The sequence below is a fragment of the Simochromis diagramma genome, unplaced genomic scaffold, assembly GCF_900408965.1.
Source record: "Simochromis diagramma unplaced genomic scaffold, fSimDia1.1 OVJJ01000463.1, whole genome shotgun sequence".
NCBI lineage: Eukaryota > Metazoa > Chordata > Actinopteri > Cichliformes > Cichlidae > Simochromis > Simochromis diagramma.
Window position 1 is genome coordinate 784,877 of NW_024386941.1, and position 12,881 is coordinate 797,757.

Sequence of the window (12,881 nt, forward strand, 5' to 3'; positions counted from 1 at the left end):
CTTCCACTTCCAAAGACACAGTGCCCAAGAAGACCATATAAGGAAATCTGTGCCGAGCTGACATCAGCTTGATGCAAAGGTAGCACAAAAAGTTGTTGCTTTCATCTGACAGGTATCACTTCTAACTACACAGACAAGGGCAGTTAACACTTATAAGTGATTTGCAAATCTCAATTTACTACAGGAACCTCTCTCAGGACAACAAGAGCTGCTTCTAAAACATGGAGGTCAAAGAAAGTAATGCTAGAGATGTATACATAATCTACTCGTCTTCTAAAACCCAGCCAGCAATGTCCGATTCTTCAAAGAGAATAAGAACACAGACAAGAAGACTGCAAGTATCACGCATTAAATTATACTTATTAACATTTATATACAGCACACAGTGTCCGGTTAGTTCACTGGGAAGACGGATGTCCACAGGCGGGCTGTGAGCTCTGACTGTAGGTCAACATTTGTCCTGCAGGCTGGAACACACTGCATGCTTACGCTTAAGCAACCATGGTACAAGTGACACAAGTATGCTACAAGTAATTTCTGTGAACAGTTAAAGCTGCAGCCAAAAAGAGTTTAGAGGAAGGAACGTGAGCTATGACTGCCACAGTCTCAGAGACGTCAGCAGAGCTGTGATTATTGTCAGATGCAGGGTCAGTGTTCCTGCTAACATGTAATCATGCTGATTCCAAACCGGTTCTGCAGCTTTGTACAATCTCCTTCTTTTGTACTAAAATTTCCTCCAGGCTTTTTTTTTTTGCACTTATCTGTTACATATTGCACCAATTTTTATTCCCATCACTCTGATTATTCATTTAGTTGAGAAGATAGGAGGTTTATTTGGTGAGATTGAAGGGATAATTGTAATCCATCTCTTGATATGAATGCATAGAAATATGTGAGATATGAAATGTGGCGTAATCTCAGTTATTGCTGGATCTTACCCGAGACTGCCATTTGCGTCACAGCGCCTCTCAGCTCCACCCCACAATGTCTACTTTCTGTCACATGATGTGGATGATTTAGCATCTGTCTACGTGTAGATTACCCAGGTTTATCATATTACTGCTGGGAGGGTAATGATGCTGGCGCTTGTACATAACAGAGCAGGACCTGAGCAATCTGAACCACACGAGACAGGATACTGAGTGGAACTGGTTAAAATCCAGAGGAGAGAACAGGAAGCAGACAGACGCTTAACTTCTCACATCTTCAGAGATAAACTTGTAAAGAGGCATTCAGGTTTTCTCTTCTCTGACTTGCCAAATGTTTTGAGTTTGCACAGCCTGTCACTATGCATCCCAACAACAAGCAGGGAGCTGTACCCCATATCTAAAAGTCACACATGGAGACTCCTCCACTTAGCAAATTGGTCGATGAGAGGGCCACAGCTCAGTGAAATCCAATCTGTAATCCAGAATATCACGGTGATGTAATCCAAGACAAAGTGGTTATTTTAGCTGCTAAATGTGATAACAGGGAGAACTCCGGTCACTCTGCTCCAAGAACACTTATGAAACACGAAAGCAGGGTTCAAATGCCCATCAGAGTCTCCCACTCTTACTGTAACAAGTGACCAAGTCAAACCAGATTAAAAGCTTCATGCATGATCGACACAAGGCTGCACAGTATTAGCCTGAACATATTTGGTGACAACAAAAATTACTTTTTAGTATGTTTTTAATTAAAATCATTTATAAAAATTGATGTTCTTCCATATTTTAAGGGTTGAACTAAGGATTTTCCTCCTCCCACTCTTCCCCCAAGATATATTTTAAGGACTGGTTAACATAAAAAAATGTTAAACATAAAAAATAAAACAACAGATGAGGCAAATGTTCTTCTAAATTAGTATTTCACAGTATCTTACTAAACGCTAGATACATATATTCCTTTGCATGACTTTGGGATTTTGACATTTGTACCTTTTATCTAAATTCAATCACAGTTACTCTGTAACCAGGTTAAATAACTTGGAACATGTGGACACAATTTCCCTGCTTTGCATGCATATAATACACAGATATTTCCAGATAACCGTGTCCTTTCCTGCAGGCTGCTATGAAACAGTTACATGCAGACAGAAGGTGAAGGGTTGGACCTCCCGCTGCAGCTGTTGCCTTGTCTGTCCCTTGTCTCCAGTGTTGTGTGATCTCGGTTCTTGCCTTTTAGAAACTCAGCCGGGCACGGAAAACCCTTTCTGCCCAATCAAATGAGGTGACCCCAAGTCCAGTCAGCCAATAGCAGCAGAGGTCTGAGTATAAATACTTTAGTCCATCACCTGGTAGAGCTGGGCGACCCCTATATTTGGTGGATAGGATCTGATCCCGGGATCTGTTACTTCTTTCTTTTCTCCTAAGCAGGTAAAAGAAAAAAAACAAACCCTGAATGCAATGTTTCAGTTTGACTTTTTGGTAAATGAAAGGGAAATATTCTGATGTTTTTCCCATTTAAATATGGATCAAACCTTTTGAGAACAAAATTGGTCTGAGAGGGCAACCAGAAAACTGAATGGTTCCGCACCGCTGGCGAACACCGAGCCGTGAAAACGTACTCCCCCTCTGCATTTCTGTCTTGGATTTTTGTGAAACGTTTTTTCTGGGATGGAAGCTACTAAAATAAACTTTAAATACTCTTCTACCGATGCACACTGTAACCTGAAACGTAGGCATTTCTTTGAAAGATTCTTGGATGTGAGCAGCAGTGTGGGGTTGAGGGCATATCCATTTGTAGTGCTGTAGTGTCGCGCCAGCAGTTGCGTCTATCTGTCATCTGTTGCTGACGCCTGCAGCACTGGCTTGAGGTATGTCTTTGAATAGTTTAGGAGCGCTTGATATAGTCATGGAACTTGCACAGCCGTCTGTGAGGCATGCAGGCTTTGACCTTTTCGCTGCACCAGGTGTCATCATCAGTTTAATGCACCTCCACTAACTGAGCTCGGCCTCAAGGAAAGAGACACTGACAGCAAACAGAAAAAGAAAGAAGTGAGGAGGAGTTGCATATTTATTCTTGACAACAACCTGATTGATTATGAAGCTGCAGCGCCTGTTGCCTTTTCAGATTCCTAAACTGTTATTGAATTAATTTCTGCAGAAGTTAAAAAGGTTACGTGACCAAAGTAGTTTTCTTCTTTCTTACTGCTTTTTCTCAGCTAAAAAGGAATTAAATGAAATAAACAAAATAGATCATAGAGCATAGAAAAATAAAACTGTGAACCTCATTTATTTCTGAGAATTAATATTTTCTGCTGTTTTCATTTTGTTAAAGCTATTTTAAAAGCTGAATTACTTCTGTGGAAAACTACTCCATGCAGGCTTTCGCCTCCCTTGGAAGCCATTCATCGTTATGAGCTTGAGGTGGGACGGGTGCAGTGCAGGAGGGGGCATGACTACGCTATTAATAATGTTTGCTGTGAGGGGGAGACAGGTGGTGAGACGTCTGGGAGAAAGGAAGAGCAGGGGGAAGAGGACATAGACAGCACAGCTGACACATTTTTTTCATGGATGCTTCTGTCATATTATTCTGATAAGGGAAACATTGCATGATCCCGCCTAAATAATTAAAACAGCACACTGTCCTCTTTTCCCCCCGTCTCCTGTCAGGTGGAGTAAGAATCACAGCCATGACGAAGAACTGCCACAACGACTACAAAATGAAGTTCTCGGTGGACGACGAGTACCCCGATCTGACCATGCACAATAACCACATGGCCAAGGTACAAACACGGACACTTTACTGCCACACACATGGGCTCAGATGCTATTTAGTTTCAACGACACACGATTCAGGGTTTTGTGAAGAGGCATGTTGCAAAAATGCTGTGATTACTTCTTTCGGGATCTCTTAGATTGAAGACAGGAGAGTCACATGGCTGACCTGCATGTGTTATCTGCTGTAGGTGCTGAGCAAGGAGATCTACGGCAAGCTGAGAAGCAAGTCCACCCCCAGCGGCTTCACCGTGGATGATGTCATCCAGACCGGTGTCGACAACCCTGGTGAGAAGCAAAGGCAAACAGGCACCACGAGACATGAATAACTGTAGCACAACCTGTAACCAAATACGACCTGTGATTAGGTTACTGGCATTATAGGTTTTACTTTTATTTCATTCCTAGTTTGACATTTTTGTTGCCGGTTCAGGAACGATTCACTTCATTTTCAAAGGCATTTAAATTTTTGTTTACTTTTAATACGGGTGGTGTTAGTCAGGCTGTAAGATTTAAGAAGTTCACACCTGTACAACAACACAGCACAACATCCCAGACTCGTCAGCATCTGCTCGTCAGGCTGGTTGTGTTAATGAATTTGACCAAACGGACAAAGATTAAGAGTGAAGACATTTCCTGTATACTTTTTGTTTTACTGCTACTTTATTTGATATACAGCACGGTTAAAATCTTTCCTACTCGCCTTCTTGTCCCAAGGTCACCCCTTCATCATGACTGTGGGCTGCGTTGCTGGTGATGAGGAGTCCTATGAGGTCTTCAAGGACCTGCTGGACCCAGTCATCTCCGACCGTCATGGTGGATACAAGCCCACCGACAAGCACAAGACCGACCTGAACTTCGAGAACCTGAAGGTGAAGAGTCAAGTGTTGTTCGATATTCCACATTTACACCAGCCTAATCACATTCATTCCCTAAACTGTGTTAAAGCTGATGTACTTAAACTGGACTAACTTAGAAGTTAACTTCCACATCCCTCAAAATGTGGGTCCACATTTCATTTCTTTGAGTTTGTCAATGAAAGACGCATTCATTTATTATAGAAATGAAATCAAAATATATACTATGAAATACTATAACATAATTATAATGTCTGTGTTGTGTTCCAGGGTGGTGATGACCTGGACCCCAACTATGTGCTCTCCAGCCGTGTCCGTACTGGCCGCAGCATCAAGGGATTCACCCTGCCCCCCCACAACAGCCGTGGAGAGCGCAGAGCCATCCAGAATCTGTCCATCGAGGGTAAACGCTAAATGTCAAACCTATAAGAACAACCCACATGTTTATAAAACTCATTTTATTCACAGACTGACATCTTTGTGCCGCACACCTTCCTTCCTCAGCACTGTCCAGCCTGGAGGGTGAGTTCAAGGGAAAGTACTACCCCCTGGATGGCATGACTGATGCCGAGCAGGAGCAGCTGATCGCTGATCACTTCCTGTTTGACAAGCCCGTGTCCCCCCTGCTGACCTGCGCCGGTATGGCCCGCGACTGGCCTGACGCCAGAGGCATCTGGTGAGAAACAGAAATGGGAAATCAACCAATAAATCTGAAGACAATTCTATTTTCTTCCTCCTCTTTAAAAAGCAGGGTGATCAGATACGTGCTGTAATCAGCCGAGACAGCAGCTTTTCTCCGTTTATGAAAACACAAACACATTAGAAACATCTGAGAGAAATTCTCCCATCTGCCCTTCCTCTGCAAATCTTTGACATCATTACCATCTGTCTGCATAATATGAAGAAAACACCAATTATTTCTTCTTTTAAACATCTCTTAAAGCGTCTCATGTCACTGAAGCTGCAGTTTAAACTTACATCCTTTACAAATGATGTAAGTCATTTGATTACATCCACAGAGATCTTCAAGGTCAACTTAACAATTTATTGGTTGAATATAGAGAGAAAGCCTGCAAGTGTGGCACAAATTTCTTTAAGAAGTGCTGCTTGTTGCTTGTAAATCAAATAAAACTGAGCTGGGTTTTATTCCTCTAGGCACAACGACAACAAGACCTTCCTGGTCTGGGTGAACGAGGAGGATCACCTGCGTGTCATCTCCATGCAGAAGGGAGGCAACATGAAGGAGGTCTTCAGACGCTTCTGTGTCGGCCTGCAGAAGGTAATACTCACAAACAGGACTTTCTATGGTTTCCTTTTTTGGACTCGCTGGGCTCTTAAACAACAGTAGGATGAATAATTTCTTACTCTTCACCGTTCAGATTGAGGAGATCTTCAAGAAGCACAACCACGGCTTCATGTGGAACGAGCATCTGGGCTACATCCTGACCTGCCCCTCTAACCTGGGAACCGGACTGCGTGGTGGCGTGCACGTCAAGCTGCCCAAGCTCAGCACACACGCCAAGTTTGAGGAGATCCTGACCAGGCTGCGTCTGCAGAAGCGTGGCACAGGTGCGGAAAAATGCTTTTGAAGCTATAAACAGACATATTAAGCATTTAATGTACAAACAACCACCTCAGTGTCACTTTTTTGGGACGGATGATGTGTGTGTGTGTGTGTCTAAGTTCCAGTAAAATTACTTGATGTGGGAATGAGCCTTTAATTTCACGTCATCCAGCTGTGCCTCTGAAACAAGCTGATAAAAGGGAATAGTTGTCTTTGCTGATGGCATGTACTACGTCAGTGGCTAAAGGGTAACTCCTCCTCCCCCTACACCTCCTCTTGAGCCTTCTTGTTCTTATTGTCCTCATCTTTTGACACAGGCGGTGTGGACACAGCCTCTGTGGGCGGCGTGTTCGACATCTCCAATGCTGACCGTCTGGGCTCCTCTGAGGTGGATCAGGTCCAGCTGGTGGTCGATGGCGTCAAGCTGATGGTTGAGATGGAGAAGAAGCTTGAGAAGGGAGAGGCCATTGATGGCATGATCCCCGCCCAGAAGTAAAGTGGACAGACATCCCACGATCGAATGACTGTCGGAGTTTGTTTTGTTTTTTTATTTTATAAAAAAATGAAGCGGTAGCCTTGTTGTAAAGTTATTTTACTGGTTTCGGCCAACTGGCTACTTTCTGCTTTCTTCTTTCCGTCAACAGACACTCCACTTCTCTTCATCCTCCTTCCTTTCTTACTTATTTCTGCCATCATTACTCCTCTCATCCTCTCCTCTACTGTCTTTGGTTTCTTCTAACTCTAACCATCTCTCTTCTCATCATCTCGGTAACATCCTGGGATCAATCCATACATAGTCTGACCATGGCTATGTACACGCACACCAAAGGAATTTTTTTTTTTGGTTGTACAATATAATGGACTATTAAATGATGCCCCATGTGACAATCAAGCTTCCTGGTTATGTCATCTTTTCTTTATGAGATCTCCTGAGAAGAGAACATTAATTTCACTGGCAGCAATCACAAAACAGACATAAAATAAGAACGAGGTTGAAAGTCTTTATTTTTGTGTGACACATTATTTCCAAGGAGACATGCAGGATTGCAGGTCGATCATTTCTGTAATTTCAGCCCATAAGTTAAGTTTTACTGATAACAGCGACGGCTTTAAACACACTACACAACAGAACTGTAGCCTTAAAGCGCGGCCCTAACCGTATCTAGAGAACAGCCCCACGGGGCGAGGCTCCGTTATACACGAAATAAAAAATAAAACAAACAAAGAAAGAAATCTGCAAAACTAGCCCTAAATCACAGCTTCACATTATCAGACAGCGGTGGAGACCTGCCGCGGCTGAAATCTCCCATGAAACAGATAAATTGCTGTAGTGAAAGATCACAAATCTGCTCTAACATCCAACATTTCCATTCCCAGTGTTTTGTCAGATGCTGCATACTTGAAAAGGACAAGTTATAGTTGCGTAGCTTTATAGAGTTACAATAGACGTACAACAACCTTTTGATTTTGGAGTTATCAGTGTCCGTGCACCAATGTGTGATCACCGTAGCGCTAAGCGGAGTCTCTGTTGGTATAATTTTGGTAACTATGATCTTTAATGAGCAGCAAAGTGTTTGTTTTTATAAAAGAAAAATGAATTCTTAAAGGTCATTCAAGGTCACATTCCCCCTTTAAACTACTGCCTCATCAACGCGCAAGCCACAAGCTTTGATAAAGCAGGAGTTCGATTGGTTAACAGTCAAAAACCTCTTACAGCAATACTTAAGTCTGGTTGGTCAACAGTCATACACCTTTCAGCAGTGCTGCAGTCTGATTGGTAAACAGAGGATAAAGTCTACAGTTTGGTAAAGATGTTTCAAAGAAGAAATCAGTGTAATAAAGCACAAAAAAAAAGACTGATGTAAGACAGATTTTCATTTGAGTTGAGAGTTCATCAGAAATTTGGTACTTTTTAAACGTACCTGTACATCGGTTCCCTCCAATTTGGTTACAGTAACGTCACTGTAACCAAGTGGCACATCTACCTGGAAACCTGAAGACGTCACAGCTGGTTTTACCATGTAAAGTCAAGCAGCCATATAAGCAAAGAAAGACATTCAGGATGATTCTTAGTATTCTTTGTAGTGGGCTTTAAATGGGTGAAAGAAAAAAATGGGATGTTAAAAAGAAAAAAGGGGAAAAAGTTTTTAAAAATAGAAAAGAAAGTGCTCAACAAAATTCAAAAAGGTTACAGCAATAAAAAAAAATAAAAATAAAACAAACAAGGAGCCCTGTTAATCGTAATCGGTGCTTATTCAAGTCTTGATTCTTGGCTTTGTGTCTGCATTGCACTACACTCAAGTGAAGCAAAAAGCTGGGATACTGTTTCGTACTGTTAACTGCCCAGTGAAGCATCAGCTCCTACACTACAGCATTTGCTTGGGGATACAATTATGAGGAAAAAACCTAAAGGTCTCTTTCTTCCTTTTATGAATGTTTTTATTAAAAATATGAGTCATCACTTTTGGAAAATGGACCAAGTTTTTAACCTCTCAGCATCTGCCAGCTCAAGCGTTTATGGTTAGGTGAAGGGAAAACAGCGATTCCAGGGTGAACTGATAAGACTTCGTGTGGCATGTGGCTAAAACAAAACCCTGAGCAGGTCATGAGTGATCCAGGAGACTGTCAGAAGCAGGAGGTTAAATCGTGTTTGGATTAGCCTGGTAAAACAGGAAGTGAATCTTTTTAGTTGCCATTTTTTTAAAGAAGTATTCCTTCTTAAAATTTTGATGGGCAAAAATGTATTTTCATTAAATGCATTTTACTCTTTATTTACTGGAACTACTTTCATCAGGACCAGTGCGTAGGAGTCCCGAAGCTCCATTAGCAGAAATGTATATGGCATTCATAGTTATGTTTACATTAGTGTATAAGCACATGTAACTACGCATTGCACATTTTTAGCTTAACTTTAGCCATTTGTATCTACACAGTGAGAGCTTGTCCTGCATCCAGAGCATCGAACCGTCAACTGGGTCAGACTAAGAAACCCAAAGACCGGCTCAAGAGAGAGCCTAACATGTGGTTGTAAGGATGTTTTCCCCAACCTCACTCTTAGATGCTACAAAATCCTACACACTGGTTGTTTAACTTGTGTGTCTGTGTCACAATAATGCACTCCGATTGGCTTGTTGTTTTTGTTTGTTTTTTTAAGAAAAATACAACATAAAACTGATGAAACCAACATGGATACAGGAACTTCCTGTTAGGTATTAAAATTAATTTCTTCTATTGCAAGGAACACATTAAACTTAGCACTTTAAAGGACAAACATTTGGTGAAGTTGTATTTGTTTTTAAGGATCAGAGCGAACGCTTAAATAATCAGGTTGGTCCTGTATTATTAGGCAGCTTTGCTTGTCTGTAAGCGCTTCACCTGCCAGCTATGAGCCCAGCAGGCAGAGAAGCGGTTTACCTGAAATGATGCAAACACGTCAGACTCCCAAATGAGCAGAAACACCAGTTTTGTTCATGGTTGGGCAGAAATTCTGCAACGCTTGTCTTTGCATTTCTGCATGTCTCCCTCTAGAGGCCGGAGGTCACACTACGCCCTCGCTTAAATATGTGACGTTTGCCAAATGTCTGCCCGTTTTAAAAGCACTAAAGAAAGAAAATAAACTTAATACACAAAAATGAAAACATTTCTTTAAATAGCAGCTCTTTAAAAAGGAATGACAACAAATATGATACAAAAGGAATAACAATGTCAACAACAACAACTTATTCAGCTCCATCATTCGCACCATCCCCATCATCATCATCATCAAATATGAAATCATGAAAACAAAAACAGTCTGACTCTATGGGCTCATTTTTTTATAGTGGTGGTGTTAAGCAGGGATTGTAGGTCACTGACAGCTCCAAGGTCAAGGGTCATCATAAGCCTGCAGCGGTGGGCTATCCACATCTGTGTATCCATTTGTCTGCCTGTGACTGGTGGCATCAGAAGAAGAGGGTCTTTGGCGGAGGCGAGGCATCATTAGCCACGCCAGCTGAGGTGGAGCCCAGGGATGAAGAGAAGAGGGCTTGTGACCCTTCTCCTCTTCATCCCTCATCATTCATTAACCTGTCCTGTGCGTTGTCAATCTGCCCCACCCCCGGTTGCCCTCAGAGCTCCAGCTCCTTGGACACTTTGGTGGCAATGTCTCTAAAGGCTAACGGTGCCCCCCAGAGGCGCTTGAACTTTACACCGCTGCTCTGGCCCAGCCCGCTGGGCAGCTGGCAGACCTCGGCCTCGAAGGCCACGCGGGCCCCGGCTGCTCCGTGGGTGCAGGACAGGAGGAAAGGCCCGGCCAGGTGGACCTGGCAGCCGCAGCCCTGTGCCGCCTCACGCAGCGCAAGCACCACCTCGGCCGGGTCGCGGGGGCTCCGTACCCTCACATCCCAGCCGCATCGGGGGGTCCGGGGCTCGGCCGCTTTCTGATGCCCAGATAGATGGCGACTGAAAAGGTTAAGAAAAGGGAGGGGTGATGCAAATGGAGGCGATAGATGGAAAGTTTTTAAGAGAAGAGCAAAGGCAGAAGAAGAGATTTAAATGTAGGATGATGAATGGTAAAGTGTGAAGACAAGTGATTGAATGTGTGGTTGTGTGAGAATATGAGTGGTTAGGGGGAGGGGAGGAGAAGAAAGACAATTAATATCACACACATCACTGCATTTTGATTCTGTTCCTAGGACACAGATGAGTCAAAGTCTATTTTCTACACTAACACATAATTGCTGTTCAAATAAGATATGAAAATAAACATTTCTTCTTTAAAAATGTTTTATAATGAGTAACATGAAAGTGGTCAGTGTTCAGTGTAATCAATAATTATCGTCTGTAATGGACTTCTTGTTCTGGAGCAACACGTGACAACAAACAGCATAAAACCTGCTGGTAAAAAATATAATTTAATGCATTTTCTATTAGTCCAGCATTATAGTTCTATTATCTACCACAGGGAGACACACTCAGCATCTACCACCACAGTCCGTTTGCTAATGTTAGCCTGGTGCAGCTGGTTTACCTGCTGTTTTTAACCTGAGACTGGGCTGGAGCAGCTGAGGCTGAGAGGGAGCGCACACCAGTTTGAGTAAAATAAAAAGAGACCGAGACTCAGTTTACAGAGATTACAGTACAAGAAATGAATGCGACCTCTGAGCTATGATTCAGTGGTCTCATGTGGCTTTTGATTACTGACAAAAATATTTTTGAATTTCATCCAGAGGTGAAAAATATCTCTGTGTGCTGTGTGCTGGCCATGATTTCTGTTCAAGTATGTCTCATATAAATAATATGAAACAGCATGAGTGTGATTTCATCACACGTTCATCTCTGTAGCCTCTCAGTAACAAATAAATGAAGAAAAGAATAGACAGCAGTAACAGCCATTTATAGCAGGTCACATTTCTGATACAGAGGTTTACATACGTCTTTTTATTTTTTATTTAAGATGCTTGCAAGGAAGAGACTTTACATGATGTATCAAGTTTTGTATTTGCCTTTAAACTTGACAAAGACTTTAAGATGATCTAGATGTGCTATAGCACATTATAGAGACTGTAGAGAGGGAATAGAGCAGGTCATTATACAATACACTGAAAAAAACAAACCAAATTTTAATTATTCTTTATAGTGCTGAGTAACTTAATCTATACCTAACAGTAAAGCCTAAGATTCTCTCCTTAATCTACACTACATGGATGGGATAATTTCCTTAATTAATAATTTGAATTTGAAAAATAATCGGTAACTAAAGCCTTTTATCTGTAACAGTTCACAAGCGTTGACCTTTGGCGACAAATGTGACAGAGGCACTCACACTGCTGAGCTTTCTTATAAATAGCCTGATGCGTTTCATTATTCATGACCTGTTTCGGCTGCGTAAGGGGAAAAAAAAAACACTTTGTAGGGTATCGAGGGTTACTGCTGCAAACCTGCATCACATGTGAACCTGTGATTGGTGAGAACATGGCTCTGCTAACTGAACCCTGAATTCAGTGAGTGTGCACGATGTGTCTTCCTGCCTCCTGCGTGCTTCGACATGTTTCCGTGTGAAAAATAGCCTCTGTTGGAACTTTATTCCCTGTACTGGTTAAAACATGTTTACTCACCTTGTGACCGGAGATCTGCTGATTCTCTCAGGTTCGTCTGTGACCCTCAAGAAGAAAAAAGAAATTTATCTGTTAGAAATCAATCGGCCAACCGCTTTCTCACACAACCCCTCCCCTTCTACACCCCCCCCACCCCCATTTCCTGTCAATCAGCAGCACAGCTAATGGACCAATCCACTAAACACGACACAGAACATGATCTTCAAATCACAGATGGATCACCGACCTGCACTCACTGCACTGAAACACTGGATGGATGTGAAACCACAAAAACCGACAAAACGAGTGAGAAGGATGAACAAATGCCGAGGGGGTGAATTTATGGCAGCAGACCAGGTCTCAACACATAGTTTGTGTTACACGACTCACGCAAACGCAGACTTTAATGCTGGTAGAAGCACAAATTAGTGAGTTACAAGATGCCAGCAGGGTACTCATGAGATACATTTGTACTGACAGCTTTTTCACAGGCTTTACGACTGCATTTCACGACTTTTGTTTTAGCTTATACTGGACAAATAGACTGCCATTTTCTACTCCTACTGCACTGCGAGCGGTCGTATGCATCCATTCACGCACACTCACGCACACCACACATTCAGACAGTGCTCTATTCTGTGCACGCCCTTTTTTTATATGATGCCCACATCTCACGCTGATGGAT

At 42.4% G+C, this 12,881-nt stretch overlaps 2 protein-coding genes across 8 annotated transcripts in view; one reads left to right on the top strand and one right to left on the bottom strand.

Moving 5' to 3' along the window:
* Nucleotides 1-2,228: 2,228 nt before the first annotated feature.
* On the top strand, nucleotides 2,229-7,014 carry ckmb (creatine kinase, muscle b). The gene is made up of 9 exons (XM_040037855.1): nucleotides 2,229-2,357; nucleotides 3,597-3,709; nucleotides 3,893-3,989; nucleotides 4,419-4,573; nucleotides 4,829-4,961; nucleotides 5,063-5,234; nucleotides 5,714-5,837; nucleotides 5,938-6,127; nucleotides 6,440-7,014. The coding sequence occupies exons 2-9, from the start codon at nucleotides 3,617-3,619 to the stop codon at nucleotides 6,616-6,618; spliced, it is 1,143 nt and encodes a 380-aa protein (XP_039893789.1). The 5' UTR covers nucleotides 2,229-2,357; nucleotides 3,597-3,616; the 3' UTR covers nucleotides 6,619-7,014.
* An 89-nt stretch (nucleotides 7,015-7,103) lies between these two features.
* mark4b (MAP/microtubule affinity-regulating kinase 4b) overlaps nucleotides 7,104-12,881 on the bottom strand; it is a 58,894-nt gene continuing 53,116 nt past the window's right edge. For 5 of the 7 annotated variants that reach the window (XM_040037846.1, XM_040037845.1, XM_040037843.1 and 2 more), the window contains 2 exons: nucleotides 12,218-12,262; nucleotides 7,104-10,562 (listed from right to left, as the gene is read on the bottom strand). In XM_040037846.1, the coding sequence (XP_039893780.1) occupies nucleotides 10,229-10,562; nucleotides 12,218-12,262 (379 nt within the window). In that variant the 3' untranslated portion in view covers nucleotides 7,104-10,228. Of the gene's footprint in view, nucleotides 10,563-11,295; nucleotides 12,263-12,881 lie in introns of those variants that run through there. The other 2 variants (XM_040037848.1, XM_040037849.1) reach the window with 2 other exon arrangements.